Here is a 17,322-nt window from a genome sequence, read left to right as displayed (position 1 = left end):
GGATGTGTACATGGGTGTCAGGGATGAGGATGTGGGAGGTGCGTGGGCGGGTCAGAGGTCAGTATGTGGGAGGTGCATAGGCAGGTCAGGGATGAGGATGTGGGAGGTGCATGGGCGGGTCAGGGATGAGGATGTAGGAAGTGCATGGGCAGGTCAGAGGTGAGTATGTGGAGGTGCATAGGTGGGTCAGGGATGAGGATGTGTACATGGGTGTCAGGGATGAGGATGTGGGAGGTGCGTGGGCGGGTCAGAGGTCAGTATGTGGGAGGTGCATAGGCAGGTCAGGGGTGAAGATGTGGGAGGTGCATGGGCGGGTCAGGGGCATGCCTAGGAGTTAGGTGCATAATTCCTAATTTTCTATGACCTGTGCACTTAATTGCCATTATAGAATTCACACATCATCTCAACACCTAAAATTTGGCAGGAGTCCTTAAATCCAGTCCACGAGGTCCACAACCCAGCCTGGTTTTCAGGATTTCCACAATGAATATCGCATGCAATGGAAGCAGTGAATGCAAACAGATGTCATCCTAAAAGTGGACCTTGTGGACTGGATTTGAGGACCTCTGCCATATGTGCATCCTTTGCTGTACTTCATAAAAGTGAGACGCTACCTGTTCCGTCAGCCAGCCGAGGTGTTTAATGTCTTTCCCCAAAAGCCCTTTCAGCTCTTCCTTCACCTTGGGGGTCAGAGCACCGATGTTGGTTTGGATGGCGTTGAACCAGAACAGGGCTGCAGCTTCATCTTTCGCTCTCAGAAAGAGAGAAACCCGCCCATCTGCTGAGCAAATCTGCAGATACCTGGTCAAAAACAAAATGGCTACTGTTGAAACAAAAGCAATTCTGCAGCAGATCTGCAAAGTAGCTTAAGAGCATAAGCATCGCCACACTAGGACAGACTGAAGGCCCATCAAGCCCAGTATCCTGTTTCTAACAGTGGCCAATCCAGGTCACAAGTACCTGGCAAGATCCCAGAACAGCAAAACAGATTTTATGCAGCTTATTCTAGAAACAAGCAGTGAATTTTCCCAAGTCCATCTTAATAATGACTTATGGACTTTTCTTTGGGGAAATTATCCAAACCTTTTATAAACCCTGCTAAGGTAACTGGCTTTACTATGTTTTTGCTTTCAAAACTGTTTTTCAAGTGACATCTCTGTTGAAGGCCTTAAATCCTTAATTATATTAACTTGGGCGCATAATTTTTCAACTAGTGCACACAAGAATAGCACTTAACTTAACTGTTTGAGTGTTGCTTGGCTTTAACTGTCAATGACCCTTAAGTATTGTTAATTGCCAGTAATTGATGTAAATGCTGACACATAACTTGACAGCATTCTATAAACAGTGGCTGACCCACCCTTGCTTTTCAGAAGGGCAGGAGAGAGACAGACCCCAGTGCCAGGCTCCCCCTGGAGGCCAGGCCCAGGGAATTTTGACACCCCCCACCCTTAGCGGCCCTGGCCTCTCCCATATTAAAGCCCCTTTGCAGATACACACTATAGATCTTAGAAGCTACATTTATAAGATGACTTAAGTACGGTTATGCAAGTCACTGCAAACTGTTACCAACAAACATCACTTAAGGGTCATTAGGGGTCTCAAGAAACAAGAAACTGTTTAATTCATACCTGCTGCAAATTTTGGTATCATCTGCAAAGAGGCAAACCTTACCAGACAGCACTTCCGCAATATCGCTTACAAAAATGTTAAAAAGAACTGAACCTTGTGGCACACCACTGGTAACATCCTTTTCCTCGGAGTGAGCCCCATTTACCAACTACCCTCCATCGCCTTCCACTCAACCTGTCAGTCACTTTAGGGCCCATACTGAGGGCGCTCAGTTTATTTATTGTCGATGCAGAACAGTGTCAAAAGCTTTGAATCAGGATGGCACACCTTATATTATCAAGATATCCCAAGGGAAACTAAGACAACATACATTTTAGGAAGAAATCACAGTGCTTTAGCTGGAAATTAAAAACCTTAAGGGAGCTCATCTGTGTTAGGACAGGGGTTGCCCAATCTACTAGTTTTGTTTAATATAATGTCGTGGGTATTTTAAAGATGCAAAGACAATTCTTGCTCTTTCCACCGGGTTTATGGAGCAAAAGTGAGGTTTTGAAATATTTCAGCAGTTTTGTACAGCTTCTTCTAGTACTAATCATTTCTATAGCGCTACTAGACATACTCAAAGTTCGATTCCCACTGCAGCTCCTTGTGGCTCTGGGCAGGTCACTTACCCTCCCAAGTACAAAATAAGTACATGTACATAATACATAAACCGCTTTGACTGGAACCACAGAAAGGCGGTATATGAAATCCGATCCCCCTCCCCCTTTCCCCTTCAATGTTGGATATTTTTTTATTTATTTATTTTATTTAACATAACATAACATAGTAGATGACGGCAGAAAAAAGACCTGCACGGTCCATCCAGTCTGCCCAACAAGATAACTCATATTTGCTGCTTTTTGTGTATACCCTACTTTGATTTGTACCTGTGCTCTTCAGGGCACAGACCGTATAAGTCTGCCCAGCACTATCCTCACCTCCCAACCACCAGCCCTGCCTCCCAACCACCAGCTCTGGCACAGACCGTACAAGTCTGTCCAGCACTATCCCCGCCTCCCAACCACCAGTCCCGCTGCCCACCACCGGCTCTGGCACAGACCGTATAAGTCTGCCCAACACTATCCCCACCTCCCAACCACCAGCCCCGCCACCCGATCTTGACTAAGCTCCTGAGGATCCATTCCTTCGGCACAGGATTCCTTTATGCTTATCCCACACATATTTTTGTTACATTTGTACCCCGCGCTTTCCCACTCATGGCAGGCTCAATGCGGCTTACATGGGGCAATGGAGGGTTAGGTGACTTACCCAGAGTCACAAGGAGCTGCCTGTGCCTGAAGTGGGAATTGAACTCAGTTCCTCAGTTCCCCAGGACCAAAGTCCACCACCCTAACCACTAGGCCACTCCTCCACTGTTGCTACTATTTGAGATTCTACATGGAATGTTTATTCCACTAGCAACACTCCATGTAGAAGTCGGTCCTTGCAGATCACCAATGTGGCCGCGCAGGCTTCTGTGAGTCTGACGTCCTGCACGTACGTGCAAGACGTCAGACTCACAGAAACAGAAGCCTGCGCAGCCTTCTACATGGAATGTTGCTAGTGGAATAGCAACATTCCATGTAGAATCTCAAATAGTAGCAACATTCCATGTAGAATCTCCAATAGTATCTATTTTATTTTTGTTACATTTGTACCCTGCGCTTTCCCACTCATGGCAGGCTCAATGCGGCTTACATGGGGCAATGGAGGGTTAAGTGACTTGCCCAGAGTCACAGGGAGCTGCCTGTGCCTGAAGTGGGAATCAAACTCAGTTCCCCAGGACCAAAGTCCACCACCCTAACCACTAGGCCACTCCTCCACTCCCTATCTATATTTTGGGCTCTCCCTAGTCCCACCCAAAACACACCCAGACCAGGCCTCTTGCCATAAGGACATACTGCAGTGTTAGATATCCATATCCTGCTTTTTTAAAACTGGGATTCTGAAGTCTGTGCAATACGGACATCCAAAACATGAATAGAGTTCCTAAAATAACTTCCATAATGGGAATTGCAACACTGTCCAGTAGATGGCAGTGTTGCCCCATTAACAGCCAAAGAACAGCATTCATTAGGCAAATCTATTATTTTTAGAAAGTTTAAAATGATCTGAGCTTTAAAAACAAAAAGTGTCAGATACCATTCTTTTTAAACAATACTAAATTTCTCTCATTTAAATTAACTGCTACAAATAGATCTTTTCAAACATGCTAGATCCACAGAAAACTTTCCGCAACCAAGGGCAATCCACAGTACTTAACCATGCCGATTACTGCAACAGCATCGTCATCGGTTGCAAAGCCCAAATCATGAAACAACTCCAAAGTGCCCAAAACACAGCAGCAAGACTTATTTTTGGCAAATCGCGATTCGAAAGCGCAACACCACTTCGAGAAAAGCTACATTGGCTCCCTATCAAGGAACGAATAAACTGCAAAGCCCCACACTATGATCCACAAGATTCTCAATGGCGAATCTCCAAGCTACATGTCCAACCTGATCGATCTTCCAGCCAGGAACCAGACCATCTCTTCTCGAACATATCTCAATCTTCAACTTCCCAACTGTAAAGGCCTCAAATACAAAACCTACTACGCATCCAACTTCTCTGTCATAGGCAGCCAACTCTGGAACGCCTTACCTCGACATATCCGAAAAACCAGCGAACACCTACCCTTCCGAAAGCTGCTGAAGACTTACCTATTCCAACAAGCCTACCCAAACGACCCTACAAAGTCTCGTACCTAACCCACACCACAACCAATACCCACAATCCAATTCCTTTCCCCAAATCTCATACTATTGTCCACTCTTTTTAACTGTGTTATCCCCATGATACTTTGTACCATATTTCGTATTATCTCCATGATACTTTGTACCATACTTCGTATTATCTCTATGATACTACGTACCATACTTTGTATTATCTCTATGATACTACGTACCATACTTTGTAAGCCGCGCTGAACCTGCTATTGAGCGGGAAAGAGCGGGGTATAAATGCCACAAATAAATAAATAAATAAATAAAATACGCTCACACTCTCTTAAGCATGAATTAATTGCTCAGTCACCCTTGTTGAAATTACTTTACCTGTCACCTAGAGGCATTCATTTCAGTTTTTCCTAATCTGTGCTGAACTGCCCAGTTACTGCCGGCCCTTGCTCCTGGGCTCTTTCTCAGCTGATTAAAGTCTCATGTGGCAGTGGGGCCAGACTAAGCATGGCAGAGGAGTTACTTAAGCAAGACATACAATATAGGAAAGGACAGAGCAGTGGTGTAGCCAGAAGGCTATTTCCTGGGGATGCCTGGGGTGAAATGCATTTTGACTCTGCCCCGCCCCCTCCCCCATACTAGTACCTTGGCAGTCAGGGATCACCAAGCCCTGCTAGCTGAAGACATTCTCCGCAGGACCCCTGAGTCTTCTAAATGCTGTGGCCCCCAGTTGCACTTCGAGCCACGAGCGTGACCACCGATTGTTATGGTGATTATGTAGAAGCTGATAAAGGTAAAGCCGAACTGCTAAACAAATATTGCTGTTCAGTGTGTTCACGGATGAAAGGCCTGGGGTGAGACCACAGAAGACAACCGCCAATGAGGATGGATGTATGGTAGACCAGGACCGATTCTCGGACGATTGTGTTCACGAGCAGCTGGCTAAACTAAAAGTAGACAAAGCGATGGGGCCTGATGGCCTACGTCCGAGGGTACTCAAGGAACTTGGAGAAGTTCTGGTGGCTCCACTGTCTGTCCTGTTCAATACTTCCCTAGAATCTGGAGTGGTCCCGGAGGACTGGAGAAGGGCGGATATGGTCCCTCTACACAAGAACGGAAGCAAAGAGGAGTCTGGCCTCAATGGTGAGTAAACTAACGGAAATGCTTCTAAAGTGGAGGATTGTGAGGTATCTTGAATCGAATGGGCTGCAGGACCAGAGGCAGATCTTGTTGGACCAGTGGTGTTCCTAGGGGCGCTGACACCCGGGGCGGATCGCCGACGCACCCCGCCCCCCGGAACAGCGCGACCCCCCCCCCGGTGAAATAACCCCCCGGGTGCAGCGCGACCCCCCGGCGAAAGAACCCCCCCTGGGTGCACGCCGCTGGGGGGGGCGGGGTGCCGCGCGCCTGTCGGCTCTTCATTTCCATGCTCCCTCTGCCCCAGAACAGGAAGTAACCTGTTCCAGGGCAGAGGGAGCATGAAAATGAAGAGCCGACAGGCGCGCGGCACCCCCCCAGCGGCTTGCACCCGGGGCGGACCGCCCCCCCCCCCCCTTGATACGCCACTGTGTTGGACGAATCTGATTGACTTCTTTGACTGGGTGACCAAAGAGATGGGCATGGGAGGGGCGCTAGATGTGGTGTACTTGATTTTAGCAAAGCCTTTGACATGGTTTCATGTAGGCGACTGATAAATAAATTGAGTGTCCTCAGTATGGGACCTAAAGTGACTGACTGGGTTAAAAACTGGTTAAACGGAAGGAGAAAGGGTTTTGGCCTCTGAAAGCTAAATGTATTAGTCCAATAAAATGGTATTATTTTACTTTCTATATTTGTTTTATTTCTATTTGTTAATTTGTAAAGTGGTGATTGGTACTTGTTAGTTTTTTTTTTTCAAATTTACATCTGCTGTCTTTATATTTTGCACAGTACTAGGGGACAGTTTCTGTTTCTGTGGTGTTGCATTGTATGCAGAGTCTGGCATTGGGGGTTCAGTTTAATTTTTGTCTAAATAGAAAGTTTATGATTACTTATTCTATAGTGGATTAGGGTGTATCTGTGTTTGTGAAAAAGACATGGCTTTCAGTTGGTATTGACTGTGTAGGATCTACAATCTGTACTATTCTGTCTGGTTTCATTTTACAATAGGTGAATTGATGTTCTAGTGCTCACTGTAGTGTTTAAGATGCTTTCCTTTTCCTTGTGTGACTCGTAGAAATGACTGCTTATGGTATGGTAGAATTGCTCTATAGGTCCTGAGTGTTTTGTATTCTCGGCATGCCTAGTACTGGATTTGGGGGGGGGGGGGGGGGTTAAAAAATGACTGGCCCCGGGAGTCAACTACCCTAGGTACGCCACTGCTCCAGGCTACATTACTGGGACAGAAATCAGACTGGAAAGAATACAGCAATCGGTAGGAGGAGCCAGGGTGACTGTATCACACTGAGATACATTTTTACCTGGTCCCTGAGCAAACTAATACAGTACGAAACAAGAGGGAGAAGGGGGAAGGGCAGAGCGAGATAGTAGTAAGTTCATCCTCCCTAATTGTTGTAAAATACTCTGAATTGTAAATTGATATGATTCAGTGATCAAGTTTCCGCCATTCCTTAATAATGTATAACAGATTTTGGATGGAAGATATAAATCAAAATCGAGATGTCCATGATGGTACGAGCACAGTTCTGTCAGTACTTTAGAAAAGGATATGTCAACAGAGCTTTCTCTAAACTACATGTCGAAATTGTACTTTCTATTGAAAATCATAGTGGTTACAAAACAATAAAGGGGAAAACATTACACACAAAATAATTAAGAAATGAATTACTGCCAAACACAATGGATAATCAAGTTAATTCTCCTGTGAACAGCTCCTTCTGTATTAAGAAATTAAGAAGCATTCAGAAATACTTGCAGGAGGATCAATTCTGACTTGTGGTCCAATCTTTAATTCTAAGTAAATTGAACTATTGTAATATTGCATATTTGGGTCTATAAAAACAATTGTTAAAAAGGATTCAAACAATCCAGAATGTGGATGAGTAGCAACATTCCACATAGAATCTCAATTAGTAGCAACATTTCACGTAGAATCTCAAAGAGTAGCACCATTCCATGTAGAACCCCAAAGAATAGCAACATTCCACGTGGAACCCCAAAGAATAGCAACATTCCACGTAGAACCCCAAAGAATAGCAACATTCCATGTAGAACCCCAAAGAATAGCAACATTCCATGCAGAACCCCAAAGAATTTATTTATTTGTTACTTATATCCCACATTTTCCCACACATGCAGGCGCAATGTGGCTTACAGAGAATTACATAAGAGTACAAACTTAACAGCTTAGGCAAGCATAAAGAAGTAAACATGGGGGAAGAAACTAACAGAGTGAACTAAGTAGGGTAAGGGACAAGGGATGTTTTAATCAACATGGTAAATTAAGGGATAAGTCTTAGCAAAGAGGAATGTCTTTAACAACTTCTTAAAAAGGGCATGGTCCACTTGAGTTTTAAGGTGGCGAGGTAACGTGTTCCAGTATTTGGGACTCCAGTAACGGAAAGACGAGGCGAAGATTTTCTTATACTTGACTCCCTTACAATTCGGGAAATGGAGGTGAAGATAGGACCGAGCAGCAGGGTTGGCATTTCTAGGCGGAAGGTCAATCAAGGGGAACATGTATTCCGGGGCAACCCCATAGATGATTTTATGTGTTAGGGAGCAGATCTTAAAAGCAATGCGCTCCTGTACAGGTAGCCAATGAAGTTTAAAGCGTAGGGGGTCAGCGTGTGCAAAACGCCGCTCGTTTAGGATGAGCCTCGCCGCGGTGTTCTGAGCCGTTTGGAAAGTTTTCAGTAAGGAGGCCTGGCAACCCACATAGATACCACTACAATAGTCCAGGTGGGATAGGACAAGCCAGTGGACAAGGGTACGGAACAAGTCTCTGGGAAGGAGGTATCTGATACGTCGAAGCCTCCACATGGCCTGGAACATTTTTTGGAGACCAAGTGTACATGATCAACCAGCTGGAGATGTGAATCCAGGTGCACTCCCAAAAGTCTCAGGCTGTTGTCAATCGGGAGGGCAGAGCCCAGAACTGGAAGCATTGTGTCTGTTACATGTGCGTGCTTGGACGAGAGGATGAGACAATGAGTTTTTTCCCTGTTTAGCCTGAAGCGAAACACCCTGGCCCATTGTTCTAAAGTGGAGAAGCAGGCATCTATGAGGTTAGCAACTTCTGATACTGTGGATAGAAAAGGGATGTAGACTGTAATATCATCCGCATAGATGAAAGGGTTGAGGTCCAGATTTGCAAGTGCTGTGGCTAGAGGCATCATCATTATATTGAATAGGGTAGGTGAGAGGGGAGAGCCCTGAGGGACCCCACAAGAAGCATTCCACGGTTCAGAGGTGTGGGAATTCACCATGACCTGATAGGACCTTGAGGTCAAGAAACCCTTGAACCAATGCAAAACTGGTCCTCCTATACCAAAAGTATCCAGTAGATGGAGCAGGAGTTCATGATCCACCATGTCAAAAGCACTAGACATGTCAAATTGTAGCAGGAGAATCTTTCGTCCAACAGATAGTTCTTGTCGAAAGTTGGATAAGAGGGTAACCAGGACAGTCTCCGTGCTGTAATGAGCTCGAAAACCTGATTGCGAATGATGGAGGATATCAAAATTAGTTAGAAATTCGTTGAGCTGAACATTGACCAGGCTCTCCATCAGCTTGATAACTAGAGGTATCGAAGCCACTGGGCGATAGTTAGAGATGACATCTGGCTTGATCTTTGAATTTTTTGGGATTGGAGTGAGAAGGATGTTTCCATGACCTGGCGGGAAAAATCCTGCGCTTAACATATTGTTAAGGTAACAAGTCAGTTCTTCAATGTAACAATTTGGTGCGACTTTTAGGAGATGAGTCGGACATACATCTAATTTGCAGCATTTATTTATGAATTTACGTAGAGCAGCAGTCACGTTATCGGGTAACAGACGATTGAATTTGGTCCAAAAGCGGTCAGCGGGGCAAGCACCCGAAGGCACGTCCAAGGATGCCAGAAAGTCATCCACGTCAGAGAGACAGCTGACGGTTGAAGACCGCAGGGTAAGAATTTTTTCCTTGAAGTAAGATCCAAGTTGTGTAGCTGAGGGAGGATCAACACTGGAGCGTTCTAGCTTGCGAGTATCTAGAAAGGTGTTTAGTAGTTGATATATCTGTCGGATGTCCCGGCCAGCCACCTGCATCTTAGATGAAAAGTAGGTGCGCTTTGCAAATCGGATGGCATGTTTATATTTGCGGTGACTACTTTTCCAGGCCTCCCGAGCCTGATCAGATTTACCTTTTCGCCAGGTTCTTTCCATATGTCGTACCTCACGTTTCAAAGCTCTCAGGTCTGTTGAGAACCAGGGTGATAATCTACGAATGTGCGAGGATTTGTGACGCAGGGGTGCAATTGTATTCAGCACTGCGTTACAAGTGTGGTCCCAGTCAGTGAGATAAGTGGGCGAGGATGGTTGCAGATCCGAGCCATGACTATAAAGAGACCTCCAGAACAAGCTGGGGTCAATGACCCCTCTGGTGTAATGTTGGTGAGAATGACGAGGCCGGAGGGGGCCTGAGGTTTGCCAGCGTAGTGTGAACTGTAATTTAAAGTGATCTGACCAAGCCGTTTCCAGCCAGCTAATATCATGAACAGAAAAGTTCTGATCGTCTAAAAATTTAAATGAGAGGAGGTCAAGTGAGTGACCCTTACAGTGAGTTGGACCAGAGATAGGACATTCGAGGTCACAAAGGTGGAGAAAATCCAGGAATTGGGATACTTCTGGGGATGTGGGATTATCCAAATGTAGGTTGAGATCACCCAAGAAAAGTATATTCGCGTTGTTCATGCAGATATTAGAGATGAAATCCAGAAGCGCAGAATGACTGCTTGACCAGGTAACTGGTGGCCTGTAAAACAGCACACAGGCCAGCTGGCCATGAAGGGAGGGATGATGAACCTTGACAGCAGCAACTTCCAGCGACGAGGAGATCAAAACCAAACTTGCATCTACTATGAGGTGAGAGCGGTAAATGAGCGCCAACCCGCCCCCTCGCTTGTCTAATCTGTCCCAGTGGATGATCTTGTAGCCTGCTGGGCAGAGATCCAGCACAATGGGGTCTTTAGGTGTTCTTATCCAGGTTTCCGTGATGAACAACATGTCTAGAGCATCTGAGGAAATCCAGTCGGATATTAGTTCGGGATTACTCACTACAGATCTCGCATTTATATAGCCCACATGAAATGATTGGAATTGCGCTTGATTCGCATGCACAATGGGAACCAGAGTGTGATGATATTGCTTGCGAGGGTGGGGCTTAGGAGCAACAGAGGTAGCTAGTTGGGCAAATTGTGACGAATTACGAGATGGCATGCGGGGTGAGAGTCTCCTCTGACCAGAGATGATGGGAATGTGAGCGTAAGAGGGTTCAGTAGCAGTTAGGGCAGAGTGCAACAGGGCTGACAGGTAGAGAATTTGGATTGTAGAAGATGAGAACATGATTATTCCAGGGGGTAGCAGGAGGTGAGATGGACGAAGACTGTAATCCAGCAATTGAGATGAGAGGGACAGCTGATATGCTAGAAGGTTGAAATTAAATCCACAGGGGAAACCACAGGTTGCAGGTTAGCGTAATAAGTCAGTCCAGTCCTGCACTTAGGGCGAACTGTGAAGCACTGCGAACTAGCTGAGTAAATGTTGAAAGTTGAGCTACCATGAGAGTTAACCTACATGGGAAGGAGGCACAGGGGACAGGACATTTGTTTATGAAATCCTAGTCATAACACAACTTTGGGAAGCTAGTTGTATTAAATCCATTTTCATAAATACATAGTTTCGCCTCCAAGGTCTCACAGTGGCAGTATAATAAGCATTTCTCACTCCTTTGAATAAGTATTAAAATGAGATACAGAGAGCAGAGTAGTTGCAGGATAAATAGTATGCTTCTTATTTGCTGTTTTTTACTTTAAGTTGTAAAGTACCGATCTAATTCAGATCTAATTGGTCTCCCCACAGTGAGTGCAACAAACGCCTCCCAGCCACCTCCGAGCAGAGTAAATAGAGCCCAGGTTACTCTCCACAGACCCACACTTAGGGCAAACAGGAACAGGAGGAAGGGAGATGCGCAGAACAGCTGATTAGTTGTAGGATGAGGCTCCTTCTCCTTCCTTGACAGCGCGAAGACGGACTCCTCCTTCACCAAGCGTTTTAGGCAGTTTAGTTTAGGCAGATGAGACGGGGCTCCACCTCTTCCGGAACAGTGAAAAGCGGCAACAGCATTCAATATCGACGGCAGATTTGAAGGAAGGCCACTTCGCTTGAACTAGCGGGAGACCGTTAAATTGCGGCCTTAATGCTGTTGCTGGAGCACGACATCTACACCCCCGTCCTAGGGAGATCGACAGTAACAGCGGTAGTGATGAAAACAGCGATGGGAACCACTCTCTAGCAGCGAGATTGAATAGCGATCAGCTTGAATAGCGATCAGCTGGGAGGAGGAGGTATATATATCGGGGAGGGCCGTTAAGAGAAATTACAGGCAGTCTTCTAGATAGGAAAAGTTAATGAATATTAAGAGCAGTCGGGGTCTCAGCGGGGACCAGGGAAGGCTGTCAAAATCGAAATTGGCTGAAATAGTCAAGATGTTGGGGAGAAGCAGTGATGGCACCTGGAGCTGTAATTTTTGAGTCCGTTAGTTGGCGGCCATCTTGAAAAAAAAGAATAGCAACAGTCCATGTAGAATCTCAAATAGCAGCAACATTCCATGTAGAACCTCAAAGAATAGCAACATTCCATGTAGAACCCCAAAGAATAGCAACATTCCATGTAGAACCCCAAAGAATAGCAACTATATTCCATGATACCAATCACAGGGTAAGCAGTAGACAGGATCACTCCTTATTTCATCAAGTTGCACTGCTTCCCAATAAAGGCCAGAGTATTGTTCAAATTAGGAGGTTTGACTTTTAAGATCATATATGGCTTAATTTCAAACGATACGATTTCTCTTGTTTGTAGACCAACGGCTGGTCAGTTTTACAGTATTAGGAAAAGATGAGTACCACCTTTTCTAACATAAGGTCAAAGCACTTCACAAAAGTACAAACGTTGTATCTCTTGGGGGGGGGGGGGGGGGGGAATTCTCTTTCCAGTCTAAAAATAAAATATTTGTCCTCCCTGTACTATTTTGCCTTTTCCTAAAAGGTGGTGGATGCATGTGGTAAGCTCACAGGGGATGTGATGGAGGTAAAAACAGCACAGAAGAGAGTGGCACAGAAGGCAGGGGGAGTCAGAGACGGGCTGAGTCTGTGGCTCTGCAGCAAAAGCAACCGACTCTATGGTCCCTATCTCTGGTTACCATCAAAGGGCCCAAAACTCAGAAAATGCTGAGCTCCTAAATTTATAAAATTAGCCTGTGAAACTTGTGCCCTATTTTCAGTCAAACTTAGGAGCATAGGCAGCCAACTCTGGAACGCCTTACCTCGACATATCCGAAAAACCAGCGAACACCTGCCCTTCCGAAAGCTGCTGAAGACTTACCTATTCAAACAAGCCTACCCAAACGACCCTACAAAGTCTTGTACCTAACCCACACCACAGCCAATACCCACAATCCAACTCCTTTCCCCAAATCTCATACTATTGTTTACTCTTCTTAACTGTGTTATCTCCATGATACTTTGTACCATACTTTGTATTATCTCTGTGATACTACGTACCATACTTTGTAAGCCGCACTGAACCTGCTATTGAGCGGGAAAGAGCGGGGGTATAAATGCCACAAATAATAATAATAATAACTTCTCAGCTGAAAATTCACCTTTAATTTAGAAGCTTAAGCTATGCTCATAAATTTAGGCCCTGCCATTCGTTTGTCTAGATTTATGGGTCTAACTAATAAGCCTAGTGCTGAAAATCAGTGCTAAGTTCACAACTTCTTTCCCCCCCACCATAAATCCACCGCTGCTGCCACCCACTCTTTACATAGTAACATAGTAACATAGTAGATGACGGCAGAAAAAGACCTGCACGGTCCATCTAGTCTGCCCACGATAAACTCATATGTGTATACCTTACCTTGATTTGTACCTGTCTTTTTCAGGGCACAGACCGTATAAGTCTGTCCAGCAGTATTTCCTGCCTCCCAACCACCAGTCCCGCCTCCCATCACCGGCTCCGGCACAGACCCCGTATAAGTCTGCCCTCCCCCATCCTAGCCTCTCAACCACCAACCCCTCTTCCCCCCGCCACCCAATTTCAGCTAAGCTTCTGAGGATCCATTCCTTCTGAACAGGATTCCTTTATGCACATCCCACGCATGTTTGACTTCCGTTACCGTTTTCATGTCCACCACCTCCCACGGGAGGGCATTCCAAGCGTTCACCACCCTCTCCGTGAAGAAATACTTCCTGACATCTTTCCTGAGTCTGCCCTTTATGCTCCTGATTTTAACAGTTTAGTGAAATTTTCAAAGAGGCCAATTTAGGAGCATAAATCCTTTGAATATTGGGCCCCATGCTTTTAATTCTCTTTTGTTTTTCTCTCTCCTCCCACCTCCTTTTCCAGAACATTCCCTCTTTAATTTGCCCACCCTCCATCTCGCCAATGAGCAGTGTTTTCTCTTCCTCTCCTCTCATCACCATCCTCTTTAAGCCTATCACTCATACATGCACCTCCTTCACCTATCCCCTCTATCTTCTACTCTCCACAACCCTCCTTCGAATCTGGAAACTCTTGCTCAATTCCCACCTGTGTTCCAGATCACTGGGGATGAAGGTCCTGGAAACGTAGCACATCTTCAAAGGCATGCTCTTTCCGTCCTTCAGGTCCTGGCTGGAAAGGGATGGAGAGCCTTGCTTTTGGAGCGGGACCATGGGTGTGGGGTCCCACCCTACGGATCCGCCTGAAGCATTCTTGATGAATGGTGATATTTCCTTCATGTACTTCACTAGAAAGACAAAAAAAGAGGCAGGAACATAAGAGAGTTTAGACAGAGAAATCTGCATGGTCAGCTAGCGTCTCTGAAAGATTATGCTTGCTTTTTAGGACGGTCAGGATGTGATAGGATTGGTTTGCATTTTCTGTTCTTAAAACCTGACCAACTTTCTCCTAAAGAAAACCATTAGACTGTCAGTAAAATCGCTTCAACAAATCCTTTTCTAGAAATAATTGTTAAACCTCTTTGTTTATTTGGATTTCCCGCACGCCTTTTCATTGGAATCTCAAGGTGAGTTGCCCAGGGATTTCCCTGCCCCAGAATACTTAAACTCTAAGAGCCTCATAAACTGAACTGCATTAAAACGAGCTAATGCACATTACAACATGATTAACATGTTAGTAAATGGGGCTCTTGCATTTGCACCTGAGGGTAATCGAGGGTTAAGTGACTTGTCCAAGGTCACAAGAAGCATCAGTAGGATTTGAACCCTGGTTTTCCCGATTCTCCGTCTGCAGTTCTCACAAAGCAGACAGTGCCATATAACGGTTGCATTCTTTTTTTAAGAGATGTGGACACCTGCCCCCTGGGAACTGGACTGAAGTGCTTCTGAAGTGCTTTGTGGTCTATGCGAGATGGGTTGATGGTCTATCAACCCATCTCGCATAGACCACAAAGGGGCTTGTAGCTAGTCACGACCCCTGTCCAGTACTGGCCTGAGCCAGATCTGACCAAGTGATGTGCAGCGAGCCATCTAGAGTTACAGCCAGTGCCATGGTATAACTTTTTGAAGAAGAACAGAAGCACTTCAGATTTTTGGGCTGTTCATGGGGAATGCGAAGCAGAAGAGTGTGAATAAGTCATTACATAGCTCTAGTGTGGGGTCTATACTGAATTCCTGTATAGCAGGTTAATAAGGCTTCTTTTGTTATCAGCCCACTGTTGTGATTCGTGATCGCGCTTAGTGAAAGTCTTTTCAAAACTCATCCCAAAAATTCAATACTTTGCTTCTTGGAAGACTTTACTGCAAGTTTAACAGTGGGCTGATAATGAAAGGAAGCCTAGTAGGTTGCTATATAAAAGAGAAGTAAACCAGGCTTCTTGAAGCCCATATGGAGTTAGTTTCTATATATGATGCCAAGAAAGCTCTGTTCTGTAAGCTGAGCTTAGTTAGGTACAATTTATACAATGGTGCTTAGACCCAGGAATCTCGCCTAAGGTTAGGTGCAGCCATTTGCATCAACTGAAAAGTGGTACAAGAGTATGTCCTTATATTAGGTGTGTATCCCCATCATTCTATAACAACACACATTAATTTTAGCAACAGCCTCATTCTACCCATGCCCCTCCCTTTTCTACACCCCCTTTTTCAAAATCACATGTTAAATTCAGGCCTACATTTACACCTTAAACTTCAGTTAAATGTAATTAGTGCCAATAATTGCTTGTTAAACCAATTATTGGCGCTAATTAGCTTATTTAATTGGGCACACGCAGAAATTTGCGTACGCAATTTGTGACTACTTTTACAGAATTAGGGGGATGTTTTAGTTTGAAAGTATAAAATCATTTTGAACTATATTGTTGAGTTAGTGAAGTGTTGAGGCAGAACTGTTACAAGTCAGGCTCGTTTGTTTGTTGATACTGTACAAAGCGTTGGCCAAACCTTTTGTCCAGATGTTTCTCGTGCCTTCAGGACAGGGCTTGCCAAACTGAAGAAAGCAAAGGCTGCGTTGTTTATCCCTGGCACGAGAGCAGCAGCTTGAAAGAAGCATAAGTACAGCTCCCCACTTCTCTCCAGTTTGTATTCGTTCTCGTTTTTAAGGGGGGAAATAAATCGTTGTCTTCTGAATCCCATATATTGATCATATTGATACAGACAGCTGTGCAGTGCAGTGGAAGAAGAGTTTCTTTAAAAGGGGGATACGGACAGTTCATTCTCAAATAGCTTATCTGGTAGAAAGGATCTTTTTGTGTTCTACAGATTCAAGATTTGGTACCACCAAGTTCTAATTTCTTTGGGCAGTCTTGAGTCAAGTGGTGTGGTAGCCGTGTTGGCAATAAAAAGTAGAAAATAAAATAAGGTGATGCCTTTTTTTATTGGACCAACAATACATTTTTTGATTAGCTTTCAAAGGTAACCGATCAGAAATCAGGCAACCAGTGAAGACTTAAAGGCCAGATAAAATAAACATTTTCCCAATAGATTCAAAATGGGAAAAAACCTCCCGTTATTTTTCATTGCAGGTCCCAGTTAATGTGGGAACACTTAGGGCCAGATGCACTAAACCTAACGAGCCCACAACTTGCGTTTTAAACTGGTTACAGGTAAGGGAATCGGAAAAACGGTAGTGCATCTCATTACAATAGCAGGGAAAATGCCACGGTAGCAACGAAAACGGAATGCAAATGATTCAAAAGCAGTGGAGGAGTGGCCTAGTGGTTAGGGTGGTGGACTTTGGTCCTGAGGAACTGAGTTCGATTCCCACTTCAGGCACAGGCAGCTCCTTGTGACTCTGGGCAAGTCACTTAACCCTCCATTGCCTCATGTAAGCCGCATTGAGCCTGCCATGAGTGGGAAAGTGCGGGGTACAAATGTAACAAAAAACAAAAAAAAAATTATACTGAGATGCACTACCGTTTTTCCGATTCCCTTACCGTAGGAACCCTAACGGGAGGTCTGCACCTCTCGTTAGGGCTCCTGTGAGTGAATCGGAAAGGAAAAGGGCCCCCCCAAAAAAGGGAGAAAAAAAAAGCAGAAAGCGCATGTGAGGGGCGTACTTTATGGACGTACTCTCCCTGCGCTTGTGAGGGACGTCTTTTTTTTTCGCTGTTTTTCACGCTGCCTTTTTCCCCCCTTCTATTTTGTCTTTGCCGCGCCACTTACCCCTCCACAGCAAAATTTTTCTATTTTCCTGGTTGCCGGAGAATCAGGACGTCCCTTTCGATTATGCACCTCTTCCTGGTCTCTTCAGCCAATCAGAGCGCGTTTCGCTGACAACAGCCAGCT

At 45.0% G+C, this 17,322-nt stretch overlaps 1 protein-coding gene across 1 annotated transcript in view; it reads right to left on the bottom strand.

Moving 5' to 3' along the window:
* SNTA1 (syntrophin alpha 1) overlaps nucleotides 1-17,322 on the bottom strand; it is a 111,427-nt gene that overhangs the window by 19,999 nt on the left and 74,106 nt on the right. Inside the window, exons 3-4 of the mRNA XM_030212426.1 lie at nucleotides 14,126-14,324; nucleotides 615-801 (exon numbers count right to left, since the gene is read on the bottom strand). Of these exons, the coding sequence (XP_030068286.1) occupies nucleotides 615-801; nucleotides 14,126-14,324 (386 nt within the window). The remainder of the gene's footprint in view (nucleotides 1-614; nucleotides 802-14,125; nucleotides 14,325-17,322) is intronic.

Source organism: Microcaecilia unicolor, chromosome 8, assembly GCF_901765095.1.
Source record: "Microcaecilia unicolor chromosome 8, aMicUni1.1, whole genome shotgun sequence".
Lineage (NCBI taxonomy): Eukaryota > Metazoa > Chordata > Amphibia > Gymnophiona > Siphonopidae > Microcaecilia > Microcaecilia unicolor.
This window is presented reverse-complemented; position numbering and strand designations above follow the sequence as displayed.